Source organism: Martes martes (genome assembly GCF_963455335.1).
Source record: "Martes martes genome assembly, chromosome: 2".
NCBI lineage: Eukaryota > Metazoa > Chordata > Mammalia > Carnivora > Mustelidae > Martes > Martes martes.
The window spans coordinates 3,378,155-3,395,781 of record NC_137889.1 but is presented as its reverse complement, the minus strand read 5'-3'; the positions used below and the strand labels follow the sequence as shown (position 1 = coordinate 3,395,781).

General features: G+C 40.1%; 1 protein-coding gene across 1 annotated transcript in view; it reads left to right on the top strand.

Annotated features, from left to right (window-relative positions):
• CSMD1 (CUB and Sushi multiple domains 1) overlaps positions 1-17,627 on the top strand; it is a gene marked incomplete at both ends in the record, with an annotated part of 1,981,616 nt that overhangs the window by 1,411,056 nt on the left and 552,933 nt on the right. The window contains one exon of the mRNA XM_080796866.1: positions 8,273-8,397. Within this exon, the coding sequence (XP_080652992.1) occupies positions 8,273-8,397 (125 nt within the window). The remainder of the gene's footprint in view (positions 1-8,272; positions 8,398-17,627) is intronic.

Below are 17,627 nucleotides of genomic sequence, written 5' to 3'. Positions count from 1 at the left end.
AAAAGAAGCATGCTAACTTTTGTTGAATCCAGAATTTTTCAAGTTGGCTCCCCACGATGTGATGATTTTTGCAGACAACTATGACCATCCCCAGAGAGTTATTTAGAAGTGGGGGAAATTCTGACATAATTTCACTTGGGTAATATTCACTCTGAGATCATAGACGAAATGATTTCAACAAGCAGGAAGGGACGGCATTAGTTTATTTTCCCTCACTCCTGCATCTATTACTAACTGTAACTAACTGTATCCATGCACGTGTATCCATGCACGTGAGTCACTGCCTGTCTTTTCCCACAGACTCCCTTGCATTCTCATTTTTGTCAACATGAATTTGAGGGTCTGTCCAATACAAAACATATGTAGAATTTCCTCTTGTAATAGGCTTGTCTGATACTAAAACTACCACACTCAGCTCCATGCCAGACAAAGGCTTAAAGGAAGGAATCACATGTGTTTGGACCTGGGCTGAGTCTGGCACATTTTGTTATGCACCTGTTGAATCGTTGTTTTGCAACATTTTGTTACTTCTACAACCTTAGAGCATCAGGTTTGCAGATGCACTTCTGGAGCCCAAACCAGGTGTCATCCAACTTTAGGCTGGATGGATTGCTTTTTTCTAGAACAAATGATTCTTTTCCCCTAAGGTGTTTTTCTGAAATAGCAGATCACCCGCCTGGTGAATATAATGTTTGTGGTAGTAACATAGAATTTTTATACTTGAATAAAAAGTATTTTATTTTTTAATCTTTTTTATGACATATAATGTATTATTTGTTTCAGGGGTACAGGTCTGTGAATCATCAGGCTTACACAATTCACAGCACTCAGCATAACACATACCCTCCCCAATGTCCATCACCAAACACCCTCTCCCTTCCCCCCATATCCCCCCAACAACGTCAGTTTGTTTTGTGAGATTAAGAGTCTCTTACATTTTGTCTTCCTCCCCAGTCTCATCTTATTTCATTTAACCCTTCTTTCCCCCACAACTCCCTGCCTTTACGTCTCAAATTCCTCATATAAGTGAGATCATGATAATTGTCTTTCTCTGATTGACTTATTTCGCTCAGCATAATACCCTCTACTTCCATCCACATCATCGCAAATGGCAAGATTTCAATTTTTGATGGCTGCATTGTATTCCATTATATATTTACACACACACACACACACACACACACACACACACACACACACATCTTCTTTACCCATTCATCTGTTGATGGACATCTAGGCTCTTTCCATAGTTTGGCTCTTGTGGACATTGCACCATAAACATTTGGGTGCACATGCCCCTTCAGGTTACTACATTTGTATCTTTAGGGTAAATACCCAGTAGTGCAATTGCTGGGTTGGAGGGTAGCTCTATTTTCAACTTTTTGAGGAACCTCCATGCTTTTTTCCAGAGTGGCTGCACCAACTTGCATTCCCACCAACAGTGTAGGAGGGTTCCCCTTTCTCCACATCCTCGCCAACAACTGTCATTTCCTGACTTGTTAATTTTAGCCATTCTGACTGGTGTGAGGTGGTATCTCATTGTGGCTTTCATTTGTATTTCTCTGATCATGAGTGATGGGGAGCACTTTTTAATGTGTCTGTTGTTGGCCATTTGGATGTCTTCTTTGCAGAAATGTCTGTTCATGTCCTCTGCCCATTTCTTGATAGGATTATTTGTTCTTTGGGTGTTGAGTTTGATATGTTCCTTATAGATTTTGGATACTAGCCTTTTATCTGATATGTCATTTGCAAATATCTTCTCCCATTTTGTTTGTTGTCTTTTGGTTTAATTGACTGTTTCCTTGGCTGTGCAAAAGCTTCTGATCTTGATGGAGTCCCAATAGTTCATTTTTGCCCTTGCTTCCCTTGCCTTTGGCAATATTTCTAGGAAGAAGGTGCTGTGGCTGAGGTCGAAGAGGTTGCTGCCTGTGTTCTCCTCAAGGATTTTGATGGATTCCTTTCTCACACGAGGTCTTTCATCCATTTGGAGTCTATTTCTGTGTGTGGTGTAAGGAAATAGTCCAATTTCATTTTTCTGCATGTGGCTGTCCAATTTTCCCAACACCATTTGTTGAAGAGACTATCTTTTTTCCATTGGACATTCTTTCCTTCTTTGTCAAAGATTAGTTGACCATAGAGTTGAGGGTCTATTTCTAGTCTCTCTATTGTGTTCCGTAGATCTATGTGTCTATTTTGTGCCAGTACCATACTGTCTTGAAGATAACAGCTTTGTAATAGAGTTTGAAGTCTGGAATTATGATGCCACCAACTTTGGCTTTCTTTTTCAACATTCCTCCAGCTATTTGGGGTATTTTCTGTTTCCATATAAATTTTAGGATAATTTGTTCCATTTCTTTGAAAAAAAAATGGTATTTTGATGGGCTTGCATTAAATGTGTAGATTGCTCTAGGTAGCATAGATATTTTCACAATATTTGTTCTTCCAATCCATAAGCATGAAACATTTTTCCATTTCTTTGTGTCTTCCTCAATTTCTTTCATGAGTACTTTCTAGTTTTCTGAGTACAGATTCTTTGTCTCTTTGGTTAGGTTTATTCCTAGGTACCTTATGGTTTTGGGTGCAACTGAAAATGGGATCGACTCTTTAATTTTTCTTTTTCCTGTCTTGTTGGTGGTGGATAGAAATACAACTGACTTCTGTGGATTGATTATATATCCTGACACTTTCCTGAATTCCTGTATGAGTTCTAGCAGTTTTGGAGTGGGATCTTTTGGGTTTTCCACATAAAGTATCATATCATCTGCAAAGAGTGGAGTTTGACTTCTTTGCTGATTCAAATGCCTTTAATTTCTTTTTGTTGTCTGATTGCTGAGGCTAGGACTTCTAGTACTATGTTGAATAGCAGTGGCAATAGTGGACATCCCTGCCATGTTCCTGACCTTAGGGGAAAAACTCTGTTTTTCCCCATTGAGAATGATATTTGCTGTGGGTTTTTCATAGATGGCTTTGATGATATTGAGGTATGTACACTCCTTCCCTACACTTTGAAGAGTTTTGATCAAGAAGGATACTGTATTTTGTCAAATGCTTTTTCAGCATCTGTTGAGAGTATCATTTGGTTCTTGTTCTTTCTTTTATTATTGTATTATATCACATTGATTGATTTGTGGATGGTGAACCAACCTTGCAGCTCTGGAATAAATCCCACTTGGTTCTAGTCAATAATCCTTTAATGTGCTGTTGGATCCTATTGGCTAGTATTTTGGTAAGATTTTTTGCATCCATGTTCATCAGGGTAATTAATTGGTCTATAATTCTCCTTTTTGATTGGGTCTTTGTCTGGTTTTGGGTTCAAGGTCATGGTGACCTCATAAAATGAGTTTGGAAGTTTTCCTTCCATTTCTATTTCTTGAAACAGTTTCAGGAGAATAGGTATTTATTCTTCTTTAAATGTTTTGTAGAATTCCCCTGGGAAGCCATCTGGCCCTGGGCTCTTGTTGTTGGGAGATTTTTGATGACTGCTTCAATCTCCTTACAGGTTATGGGTCTGTTCATGTTTTCTGTTTTTCCTGGTTCAGTTTTGGTAGTTTATGTGTCTCTAGGAATGCATCCATTTCTTCCAGATTGTCAAATTTGCTGGCATATAGTTGCTGATAATATGTTCTTATAATTGTTTGTATTTATTTTGTGTTGGTTGTTATCTCTCCTCTTTCATTCAGGATTTTATTAACTTGGATTAACTTGGATCCTTTCTCTTTTCTTTTTGATAAGTCTGGCCAGGGGTTTATCAATCTTATTAAATCTTTCAAGGAACCAATGCCTAGTTTCATTTATCTGTTCTACTGTTCTTTTGGTTTCTATTTCATTGATATCTGTTCTGATCTTTATTATTTCTCCTCTCCTACTAGGTTTAGGCTTTATTTGCTGTTTTTTTCTCCAGCTCTTTTAGGTGTAGGGTTAGGTTGTGTATTTGAGACATTTCTTGTTTCTTGAGAAAGGCTTATATTGCTATATGCTTTCCTCTCAGGACTGCCTTTACTGCATCCCAAAGATTTTGAACATTTGTGTTTTCCTTTTCATTTGTTTCCATGAATTTTTTAAATTCTTCTTTAATTTCCTGGTTGACCCATTCATTCTTTAGTAGGATGCTCTTTAGTCTCCGTGTATTTGAGTTCTTTCCAACTTTCCTCTTGTGATTGAGTTCTAGCTTCAGAGCATTGTGGTCTGAAAATATCCAGGGAATGATCCCAATCTTTTGTTACCAGTTGAGACCTGATTTGTGACCCAGGATGTGATCTATTCTGGACAATGTTCCATGTGCACTAGAGAAGAATGTGTATTCTGTTGTTTTGGGATGGAATGTTCTGAATATATCTGTGATGTCCATCTGGTCCAGTGTGTTATTTAAGGCCTTTATTTCCTTGTTGATCTTTGCTTGGATGATCTGTCCATTTCTGTGATGAAAGTGTTAACGTCCTCTACTATCATTGTATTATTGTCAATGTGTTTCTTAGATTTTGTTAATTGGTTTATATAATTGGCTGCTCCCATGTTAGGAGCATAAATATTTTAAAAATTGTTATATCTTCTTGTTGGACAGACCCTTTAAGGATGATATAATATCCTTTACTCATCTCTTATTATAGTCTTTGGCTTAAAATCTAATTGATCTGATATAAGGATTGCCACCCCAGCTTTCTTCTGATGTCCATTAGCATGGTAAATTGTTTTCCACCCCCTCACTTTAAATCTGGTGGTGTCTTTGAGTCTAAAATGAGTTTCTTGCAGACAGCATGTTGATGGGTCTTGTTTTTTTATCCATTCTAATGCCCTGTGTCTTTTGATTGCGGCATTGAGCCCATTTACATTCACGGTAACTATTGAAAGATATAAATTTAGTGCCATCGTATTGCGTATAAGGTGACTGCTACTGTATATTGTCTCTGTTCCTTCCTGGTCTACTACTTTTAGGCTCTCTCTTTGCTTAAAGGACCCCTTTCAATATTTCCTGTAGGGATGTTTGGTGTTTGCAAATTCTTTTAGTTTTTGTTTGTCCTGGAAAATTTTTATTTCTCCTTCTATTTTCAATGACAGCCTAGCTGGATAGAGTATTCTTGGCTGCATGTTTTTCTCATTTAGTGCTCTGAATATATCATGCAGGTCCTTTCTGGCCTTCCAGGTCTCTGTGGATAAGTCCGCTGCCAATCTAATATTTCTACCATTGTATGTTACAGACCTCTTGTCCCAAGTTGCTTTCAGGATTTTCTCTTTGTCTCTGAAACTTCTAAGTTTTACTATCAGAGTTAGGGATGTGGACCTATCTTTATTGATTTTGAGAGGGGTTCTCTGCACCTCTTGGATTTTGATGCTTGTTCCCTTCCCCAAATTATGGAAGTTCTCTGCTATAATTTGGTCCAATATACTTTCTGCCACTGTCTCTCTTTCTTTTTCTTCTGGGATCCCAATTATTCTAATATTGTTTCATCTTGTGGTATCACTGACCCCTCATGATCCAGTAGTCGCTCATCTCTTTTGCTCAGCTTCTTTATTCTCCATCATTTGGTCTTCTATATCACTAATTCTCTCTTCTGCCTCATTTTCCTAGCAGTAAGAGCCTCCATTTTTGATTGCACCTCATTAATAGCTTTTTTATTTCAACTTGGTTAGATTTTTGTTCTTTTATTTCTCTAGAAAGGGATTTTATTTCTCCAGAATGGGATTCCCTAGTATCTTCTATGCTTTTTTTCAAGCCCCACTGGCACTTTTTAATTGTCATTCTGAACTCTAGTTCTGACATCTCACTAATGTCCATATTCATTAGGTTCCTAGCAGTCGGTATTGCCTCTTGTTCTTTTTTGAGGTGAGTTTTTCCACATTGTTATTTTATCCAGATAAGAATAGATGAATGAGAGAATAAAATACTAAAAGGATAACAATGACCCCAGAAAAATATACACTAACCAAATCAGAAGAGACCTGAAACTGGGGGGAGAAGAAAGGAAAAAAAAAAAGATATGATTAGGCTGGTGAATAGGGAAGAGGCACATACTTGATTTTGGCTTTATTTTGGTGTAATAGATGAAATTGCCTCCCAAAATTTTAGAGAAATAAAAACTTTATACACACACACACACACACACACACACACAGAAGGGTAAACATGATGAAGGGATGGAATATGACTATAAAGATGAAAATTAAAAATAGATATTAAAAAAGGAATTGATAAGAAGTTGGGTGAAAAAAGAAAAAACAAAGGAGAAAATATGATCAAGCTGGAGACTAGAAAAAAGGCATATGCTAAATTTAGGGTATGTTTTGTTCTGTTAGAAGAAACTGTATCCCAACATTTTAAAGGAAGAAAAACTGATATGTATACAAAAAAAAAATGCTAAATACAATTAAGGGATAGAATATGACTTTAACAAAGGAAATTTAAAAATACTTTTAAAAAAGGTATTAATAAGATAAAAGAGATAAAATAGGTGAAATAGAAAAGAGGGAAAATTAGAGAAAGGATACAATAAGAAAAAAATACAATTTAAAAAATTTACCTTTGCAAGACTAAAGGATGATGGGGAAAAACCCATGAATTCTATGTGTTGCTTTCCCCGCTGGGGTTCCTCTGTTCTCCTTGATCAGTGAGCTCGGCCGTGGCTGGCAGGTCTTGCCGATCTCCTGCAGGAGGGGCCTCTTGCCGGGATTCTCAAGTGTCTTTGCCGGAGGCGGAACTGCCCCGCCCTTGCCAGGGGCCGGGCTAAGTCATCGGCTCGGTTCGCTCTCGGAGCTTTTGTTCCCTGAGTGCTTTCCGTAGAGTCCGGAGGGCGGGAACGAAGATGGCGGCGCCCAGTCTCTGGCCGGAGGAGCCGAGAGCTCGGGCCACTCCTCAGTGCGCTCTCGGAGATGAGCCGTCAGTGCCTCGCGTCTCCCTGGTCTCCGCCGCGCTCCGAGCTCACCCGGCCTGTGACCGAGTGTTTTTGTCTCCGGCGCGCGGCCCCGTTTGGAGTCCAACCGAGCAGATTCCTGCTCACATTCCTGTCCCGCTCCCCCCCAGAGGAGAAAGGAGAGGGTCTCCCCAGACCTGCCACTTGTGGGGTCCCTGCTCGATCCCAGCTCTGCCACGGATGACCGTTTATGGCACCTCCTCAGCTCCGTCTCTGCCCCCGGCTTCCCCGCTCCCATATGTGGCAGGTCTGCTGCACTCAGGTACTCCCCGTCTTTCTGTGACCGCGGGGACCTGAGACCACACTGTCCCCGCGAGGGCTCGACCCCCGCTTAGCCTCTGGAGCGATGTCCCTCCGTGGAGCCGACTTGTACAAGTTCCGATTTTGTGCTCTGCGGCTCTGCCGCTTGCCGGGAGCAGCTGACGGAGGCTCCCGCCCCCCGCGGTCTGTCCTCAGGTCCGCTCGGATTCACGTCTCCGCACGTCCTACCTTCCAGAAAGTGGTCACTTTTCTGTTTCTAGAATCGCTGCTCTTCTCTTCCATCTCCTGTTGGGTTTGTAGGAGTTCGGAATGGTTTGATACCTGTCCAGCTGATCTGGGATCAGAGGAAATTTAGGTCTCCTATTCCCAACATAGATTTGTTTTTACTGAGACATTTTCTCCCTCCTGCCCTTCTTTGGGAGAATTTTATTCTATTTTGTTGTGATAAAACACTTCTCATGAGGTCTATCCTCTTAGTCATCTGTAAGTCCACATTACTGTTGACTTAGAGGCTCGATGTTGTATATCTGGTCTCTAGGGCTTGTTCATCTTAGTAAAATGAAACTTTATGACAGTTGGTTAGTAACACCCCATGTCTGCTCCCCCCCAGGCTCCTAGTAACTCCCATCCAGCCCTTGATTTTATGAGTTGACTATTTTAGGCCCTTCCCGTAAGTGGGGCTCTGCAGCACTTGTCTTTCTGTGTCCTGAGACATTTTCCTAACCTGGACCTTCTCAATCCTTGTTTTTGTAGACATTTATTCACACAGAAGGACTGCAACATTGTTTTATTGTCAGGGTATGCAACTGTCTCTCTACACCCATGAAGTCAGGTCACTTTTGTTATTTTGTCTATTTTGCAAATAAGAAATGAAGGTTCATACATTTATTTAGCTCTGAAGTTGGCACAACAGAAATTGGAACCCAGGTCTTGAGACTCGATCCCATGCTAAATTACGTGGTTATATCTAAGAATAATCTCTAATGCATTGCTTGAAGTGTGATATTGATTGGATGGTGTAAGACACAGCACTATGCTGATTTTTTTTTTTTTTAAGAAGGCTTCCAAGAATAATTTGGGTTGTTTTGTTTTGTTTAATTGCTTAGGGTTGGTGCAAATGTACAGTTCTCCTGTGAGGACAATTATGTGCTCCAGGGATCCAAGAGCATAACCTGTCAGAGAGTCACAGAGACACTGGCTGCGTGGAGCGACCATCGGCCCATTTGCCGCGGTAAGGTGCACGCACTGGTGTCCTCACCCTGGTTCTGTCTTCCATCACAGTTGGCACATTTTGTGAATGCGCGGGGAGACTGAAGGGCAGAGCAGCCTCATTTATGTGTCATACAGACCAAGCAGAACAAAGCGTAAAATGATGCATGTTTTCCTAGTGATGAAGGTAGAGAAGATATATTTCTTTGAAATTGGTTAGCCAGCAAGCATTTCCAAGGATATTAGTGGTTTTGAAATTTCAGGAACTATGGGAGCAAATCTAATCATTCAGATGCATGCACACAGACTTACTCAGTATAACTTGGTACTCGTCTATATATACACACAGCGTTTGCATATTATGAAAATAGGTTATGTAACCAGATCCTTTGGCAAGTTTTATGCACGCCCCTGCAGGTCTAAAAATGCTTACCTTTCAAGGGCAGTGAGGTTAATTCTTGGGTTTTGATGATACCAGTGATAAAGGGAGTTGTTAGCACTATCCTGAGTTAATATTTCACTGATAAATTATCTTTTTTTTTTTAAAGATTTTATTTCTTTATTTGACAGAGGGAGAGATCACAAGTAGGCAGAGAGGTAGAGAGAGGGGGGGAAGCAGGCTCCCTCTTGAGCAGAGAGCCCGATGCGGTACTCGATCCCAGGACCCTGGGATCATGACCTGAGCTGAAGGCAGAGGCTTTAACCCCCTGAGCCACCCAGGCGCCCCGATATTTCACTGATAAATTATCTTAAACTCATCTCTGACATAGCAGAGCCGAACATGCTTCATCATCATCCTCACAGATGTCAAACTTTGATTGGTCACTTCCAGGAAGTACAGGAATGGTCCTACCAGAATTATACAAACCACAGTCAAACCAGCAGAAAACCGTTTTGGCTGTTTTAATATTGAAAATTACTAAAAATCCAAAGAAAAACAAGGGTTTGATTTTGGTTTTGGTTTTTGCATTTTGGCCATAAGATAATTTATGTAAAGTGGTACTTTTAAAGGAAGGGGGGAAAAAAGCATGAAGTCAACCAAGGAATAAAAAGCGAAGTTTCATATATAAGCATATGTTATGCCTCCTTATAGCCTTTTTAAAGTGAAAAGATTCCATTTTATAAATTTTAAAAAATCAGATACATCCTATAAAATCAAATACAGTGCTAGCTTTAAGATAGAAAGAATATGTTGCAGGATTTGCTCTCTTGTTCCCCTTACCTATAACCACTTGAGGGTTTATAACCTGTGGGAAATGCACCTTCTTGACCTCCTCATGCACCCTGAGGACAGACTGCATCTGTGTTCTGGCTGAAGGAAGCTCCTTCCTATGCTTCTTGGAGAGGCACCGTCCTCTGGTTAAGGAAACATGAATTCTGTGTCTTTCTGCTCTTTGTCATTAGACTACTTTGTCTAATACTAAAGTGGCAGTACTTGGCTTCCAAAGGAACTACAGCAAAAACCATGTTCCTACCACATGGTAATGTGTAATGCTCCCAGAAATAAATGAGGGCTAATTCACTGGTATTATTTTTTCCCCTCAAGGGGGAAAAATGTTTTTATTCTTTAATATTTTCTTACTCTTCTATACCAGAATCATATGTCATTATTTAAAAACCCAAACTATACAAAGCTAGGAAATGTGCATTCATTTTAAATTGACGTTTTGGAGTCACATAAAGGAAATATGTGTGTAGAATATTATTGTTTCTTAATTTATATATTTTTTTAAAAAATTTTCCTGAATCTCATCATCTCATATGAAGCGCAAAACACTCTGTTGGGATCTTGGTCCCCACTTACAACCTGACTTGATATCAAACACTAAACACCCAGAGGCCCTCAACTCTTAGAAGACAGCCCCCCCCCACACCCCAGGCTGCGGGAGGGGGGAGGGGCATCCTTCTTCATTCTCCACCTCCAAACACATCACTGTGAGATAATTGCACAGCGAAGCTTTTAGCTTCCTGTTCTCACAGATTCTCATGTCCTACCAATGATAGTTTAGAAAAGAAAGGCTCTCCTCCAGCATCTTTGTTGTGTGGCTCGCTGGGCTTGTTTGGTGTGAGAGACCCGCCACTCTCAGACGCCCAGCGCCCTCACCCAGGAGCAAACAGCATTCACCTCCCTCATCCCCTCTTTTGTCCTCCCAGCTGGGGACCCCGTGGTTTTGCTTGAACTAGATACACCTTCAGTTGTATGGAGTCATCCCGTAGTCCTTGTTCCATTTAGTTCTCGTCCAATTACCGTTTAACTTTCTGAAGGGATGAACACTGGAAGCTGCCAGTGAGCCTTAAGAAGACCTTTCCACGAAGGATGTATGTGTCCAATCCGTATACCTTAACCAGAACAGATTGTGTCTAGGGAACACACAGTATTTTTTTTTTAATTTAACGTTTTAAGGAAATTATATTTTAGTATATTTGGAGTAGTAAAACATTAAACGACCAAAAAATTTAAATTGAAAGGTGTGAAACCTAAGAAGGAGAATTTGAGATACACTACCTAGAATTAGGTGATGAAGATGAGGTGACAAAAATCCAAACCCACGAGGAGTTTCCACCCAATGGAAATGGTTTCTCTCTCCTAAGGAAGGTAGGAGTCAGTCAGTACAGGGCTAGAATGGCAACTCTGTCTTAGGGATGAAAATTTCCTCAACACCCACCTTGTCAGCGTGTGGTCAGGCCCTCCTGCTCATGGTCCAGTATGCTGTCCAAATCCCCGGTAACAGGACACAGGGGGTTTAGAGGAAGCAGGGTGAGGCCCGACAAGAAACATCAGAGGTATTTCTGCTCAGTACCACTGGCCAAGTATTCTGACCTTGTTGTGAGGCTTTGGAATATAATTTTGAGTCTGGGCAGTCAAATATAGAGCAAGCAAGTTTATTTCCATGGAAGAGACGGGATGTAGACATTAAGTGTAACAGCAGTTGCTGCCAAGGGGGTGGACTTCCATAGGAAGGAGAGGTGGGATGAATCACCGAACAGATGTCACGATGACAGTTCTGTTTCTGTTTTATTGGGTGGTGGTTGTTGCTGTTTCTTCCCTATATCACCTGCACTTTCTATGAATGAGAGGGCACCCGGGGTCACTCAGCCTTCTTTTACATGTGTTGGCATTTTTGTATCAGTGCTGAGTTTAAGCCATATGGATTTAAGGAGCTGGAATGATGTAAACAGGAGTACCCCAGTTTCTGGACTAGAGAGGCTTATCTGTGAGCATCATGGTTAAGTAGGAAACCTGGGCATTCCCCTTCTCCACCGTGCACTCCCCTCCTGGCCACATGGTTCTCTAACAAGAGGTCAGCCTTCTTGCTCAAGGCCAGCAGGAACACACACCTGTCTAGTCTGGAAAGCAGAGTCTCATACAACATCAGGTAATCACCATGTAACATGATAGGATCAACTGCTCCTGCGCTGAGTGGCCAAATGCATTAGTGCATCTGTGGACTGGTCCTTTAGAGGATTGTTTTGAGGAAGCTCTAGATTTGTGCTCTCCACTAGAAATAAAATACAAGCCATATATGTAATTAAAACTATCTTTTAAAAGTCTACTAGCAGATTAAAAGCCTGTAAAAAGCAAATGTGAAACAGGTGAAATTAACTTTCATAACGTATTTTATTTCACACACTATCCCACAGATATTATCCTTTTAACATATCATCAATATAAAGATTATAAGAAAAAAAATTTAACCTTCTTTCTTTTATTTTCATGCTATGACTTGGAAATACAGGTGCATTTTAAACTTAGAGCACATCTCGGCTCAGACTAGCCATGTCTCCCGTGTTCAATAGTCACTCTGGCCAGTGCCCACTATGGACGTTACAACCCTAGATACTTAGGTTGGCCCATGGGAAAGCAGTAACACCCTTATGGATACGAAGAGAAGAAAGGAGGGCAGTGAGCCATGCTGTGTTGCTGGATGGCGTCCCTCACTGGAGAGTATACTTTCTTCTATTAAAATTAGTAAGTTTTTCATGTGGGTAGTATTTAGGAACTCTGAGTCTGTCATTGTTCCCTTCATTAAATAGTGCATCTACTTGCTGCTAATGATGGGCTTATCAAGTATAGAACAGTGGGGGGGAACAGTTTTTAAGTGGAAATTTAAAAAATGATTACGGGAGATTTTATAACTATTTCTGTGTAAAGGTAGCTTGCGATATCTAAAATGTAGGGGGAGATGGCTACCATGAAATGTAGTGATTTTTCAAATACTACTCATAAGAGGCTGTAGGAAATCTTTCTTAGCTATTGATAGGTCCCAAATGACAAGTGTGATTCTCTGAGTTCATTTTCCAGTCTTTGCTCTCACCGTAATAAATAGTAAGTAAGAAGAGAACCTCATGGTTTGGGTTTTCTTGATTTGTTCTGAGCCTTTAACGAAGCCTTGAAGGAGGGCACACGATGTGATGAGCACTGGGTGTTATATAAAACTGATGAATCATTGAACATTATATCAAAAGCCAATGATGTACTATACCTTGGCTGATTGAATTTAAATAAATTAAAAAAATAAAGGAGCCCTCATATTGATCATCTCAGCCAACATGTTCTAAATTCAGCCGTCTCTCAAATGCAGTAAAATGCCCCTGGTCTGAGCTTTGCACCCTTCCGAGATTTCAGATGGAGGAATTAAGGACTGGTTCTCAAGGTTCCCATCTTCATGAAGGGTCTCTAACTCTTAAGTAATTACTGTGCCTTCTCTAGAGAAGGAATATCTGGTGGAAGCATTTGACAAATTGTGTGAGTCAGAAGTGATCTTTCACATCTGGACACTAGTGTCCTTAGCCAATGCTTTCATTAGCTAATTAGCCTTGAGGATGGGGGGGATTACCTTTTCCTTCTGTTACCAAATAGATGAATGGTTGTCATAGCTTGATAAGTATACAAGAGATTTTGTTTGAAGTTGTGCTTACTTCATTTAGAGCTATGAAAACTATTATGATTTTTCACAGGATAAAATACTGTGCACTGTGTAAATGTACATAAAATATCTTTGCCAGTAGACTTTTATTTTATTTTATTTTTTTTTCCAGTTTCCAAAGGCTTTTGCCAGTAGACTTTTAAAATAAGCAGACAAACAAAGGAAGAGGACATAGTTTTATTATTTTTTTTGAAGTAAAGTGTTTCAGCTTGGCATTTCATTCCATCAATATTTACAGGGGCTTAGTAGAGAAGACTTCCTTTAAGACTCATGCACTCTGATCTGTGGAGTTAATATTTTTAGTTGCTCACCGAGTTGAAAGAACACTTAAGAAAAGTGAAGTATTATTGCAGTTGTAACTGTGGTTACATGGAAGCCAGTTAGAGCCACAGGGGGTCATAGAATAAAGCTGTTGCTTTGGGACTCCAGGTTAGGCTAGCTAAGAATGACCTTCAACTTACTAAATTGTCATTTACCAAGAACATCTATAGTTTATTGTTTCCTACCCATATTCTCTGCCTACACAGAAACGACTTGTAAATAGTAGTCAAAAGGCCACTTATACCTGAATGAGCACTCTTCATTATGTCAGATTTAATTTTAAGATGATACTTTGTATGCTGATTATTTCACCAGATAGCTGTGACCTCAGATATTTAAAGAGACATACAGACTTCTAACTTTTATTGTAATTCCAGTGTACTGGGGAAGATTTCTCTTGTTGCTTCTAGACTCCCAAGGTTTTATACTTTTCAGTTAAAGTCCACTTGGGTGAAAAATATTTTTTATTAGGTTACTGGAAATAATAAAGCTGTGTATTGTTATAGTACTCTCAAATTCTGTTGACATAAAATGACTTGAACACTAATATTAATTTGGTGCTGATTACATTCCTAGAACATAATTGGGAAGTTTCTGACTTAGCCTCCTCTCATGTCTTGTCCTTCTACCTGGGACACTTTCCCCAGGTGTCCACATGGCTGTCCGTCTTGCACCTTTTTTCAAACATCATCTCTTCCAAAATCCTTCCACAGCCACCATCTTCCCCAGTAAGCCCTTTCCAGATACTCTGCCAACCCTTACTCAGACCTTCCTAGAAAGCTGCTATGTCCACGTTAGATTACATCTAATGTATGTCTGTGCATTGAATTGTCCAAGGAAGGCAAGGGTCTCGGTTTTGTTCTCTCTCGGCTGTATCGCCCATGCCTGATACCGCGCCATACTCACAATAAGAATGTCACATGTATTTCTGTAATACAGAGCCTGTGATGTACTGGGCCACGTGCTGAGGGCCTTCCTCGATCTCCTTCTTTCAGTCCTGACAGCACTCACAGATGGGGTTACCTTTATTATACTCATTGAATACACTGAGGGGTGTAATATGAAATAAATTAAGATTAGATGTCTAGTAACTGCATAAAGCAGGCTTGGAACTAGGCTGTGATGAGGAAAAGCAACTCCTAACCTCTCTGACATGCGTTCTCCGCTGTGGTTGACGATCTGGAAGTAACCATAAAAGCTGTTGTTGGAAACAATGCTTTCTCCTAAAAACATACAAGAAACGGAGTATCAAATATATTAATGTGCTTGAAACACACTTCATATGTGAGTCCAGATAACCTCTTAATTTAAATTTAGTCAGTTAGAATATTCCCCTCCAATTAACTTGATATCAAATGGTTACTATAGAACAGTACCGATTCCTGGAACTGAATTTACATAAGTAGACAAATTATTACTTCATATTACATAAGATAAATTATGTGAAACAAATATGGTTTATACTTAATAAATATTCATTGATTAAATAGAAAAATGGCATATATTTACATTCAAAATCAGTCTTTTTCTCCCTGTCCGCTTTCTCTCTTGAGTATTTTCCACTATCATTTTGTGAATTCTCATTTAATTTTAAAACCATAAGACATATAAGTAAACTTTGAGCTTACAAGTTTAGAACACAGCCACTGAGTAATATTAGCTGTGCATCAGGTCACTGATTACCCAAGGCCATTTATTAAGCATTATTAAGCATTTAAGTGTGTATTACTTTATATTAGACATTGTATTTCCAGGAAATCTTGATAAGGGAGAGACTTAGCGTGAGTAGAAAGTGGTATTCAACTATAATGTGTATAAACATATACATATACATTTCAACAAAGGGAATATTTTTGAATCTTTTTATAAAATCTTGTTTGATATTATAGTATTATCATTACTTAAGTATGTTGGCCAATGAAATACTTTGGGGACCACTGAACGCCTGTTCAGTACAGAAGCCAGTGCTGGGGAGGAGGGCCCCCCTCCTGCAAGGACACTGTGCAATTGCTCTGCTGTCATCCCGACAGCTTTGCTAAGCTAACAGGTTTGTACTTGTCTGAAAAGCTACAGGATCCGTGCCCAGCGCGTGCTGAGGAGTCAGCTAAGAGTCCAGGAGTGGAAGGAGACAGGCCAGGTGACACACCTGCAGAGTTCTAGCCATCCGAATCAGATAAGAGCATGGCTTTTTGAATGTCCACAGCACGGGTCGAGTTCCTCGTCAAGGACAGCAGGAAAACCACTGGCAAAGCAGCACAGATGTGGTTTGCAGATAAGCTGGAACCAGTCGTCCTCCTACAGTCGGTTCTGCATGCTGGGCTGATCCAGTCAGCTCCCTTCTTCCTTCCTGCCCTGCAGGCTGGCCCCTCCCTCATCATCTCACAGAACATGACCTTGGGAAGAGGTCAGGGTGCAGAAACACACACACTGAACATCCCTGTAGCTGTGTAGGGCGTGCTGCTCACCCATCGGACCCGTGCCAGCAGAGCACTTAGTCCTCGTTCCTCTCTCCCCTCAGCTGTGCTCTTCCCTGGCTCTTCTTATTCTGCACAAAGATGGGTTTTAAAAGACCTGCGATACACAGAGGATCTGAAGGACCTTAGCCTTCCAATGCTTGGCACTGATGAGGAAGAAGTTTGGGGTGTGACACAGCAAACGGTGTGGCCTACTTGGCCCTAACATTCAGGGAGCTGGCCGTTTCGTATAACCTGCCACAGAGCCAAAGGATAGAAAGAAGACCCCGGGGAACAGACAACGGCAGGAGATGCAAAAGATAATGCCCAGTCTGCATGACAACCACTGTTTGTCCCTGGATAATAATCCATAGAGTCATAATAATTCAAAATGCATCATTATTATTCAATAAGGACTCTGCACATAGATGATTGGACTATGAGTGGTTGCCAGTGGGATAACAGTGAAGGTGTTCTGTGATTGGCAGGAGGCCTTGATATGGAAAGCAGCACCGAATGAGTCATTAGTAATTGGTGTGATGATGGCAGTATCATCATTTGGGGAAGAAGCAGATGATGAGGATGGAGAAGACTTAGAAGGGCAAAGTCTTTGATACTAGCTAAAGTTCTAACAGTTTCCTAAAACAAAGGATTAGAATTAAATAACTATAGTTAGATCATATTATTTAGAGTCATTATACTATTTAAAAATGACAACAAGTATTTGTGGGGAAAATGATCAAATGCTAGGAATTGTTCTAATTATGAAAACAGAATACGCCACATATCTCATTTCTGCTGATTATTTTGATGGCTTGATTAAAAGTACAGGTTAAAAAATACTTAAAATTAATGGATTAGAAAAATGCATTGAAGAATGGAGATATGTTTCTAAGACAAAAAAGAAAAAGAAAAATTATGAATTAATCTGACAATTTCTGGTGAAAATGTCTCTGAGGAGACGGGATTCATTCCTCGCTCTATGTGAAACACAGTTCTCAGTCTGCATGAAACTCTAGGAAACGTGCTGCTTTCCTATAAATATTTTACTAATGGTTATCTCACTGAAATATACGATCACTAAAAATCATATTTCCCCAAGCAATAGTAAGATGAATTTCACAGAAAGCTGGTAGGCAATTTAAATAAGTCAAGTTAAGGGTCAAGCTTCAAAGAAGACAAGTGGGACACAAGGCCGTTGAAGGAATGTCAGATTTGGTGAACTTTCTAGCAGAATGACAGCTGGGGCTAATGGCTGGATGGGCACAAGTTGTTAGTGGGAATGTAACAAATTAGTTCCCCACTGCACTCACTCACTCAGTCTTCAGAAGTGTTGTTTTGAAGTTTGAAATCCTTAGAATGGCACCTTGATACTATTAATTCAAACTTAAGTCAGAAAGTATCAAGTAACAGAACGTTATGCTTCCATCAGCCTTTCGGTGTGAAATTGAGCCAGGAATGAGCATGTTAGATAAAGATATTGCAACTCCACATTTATTGATGATAACTTTTCTTCTAAGGTTTCCTCATGAGTGCTATTAATAAGGTGC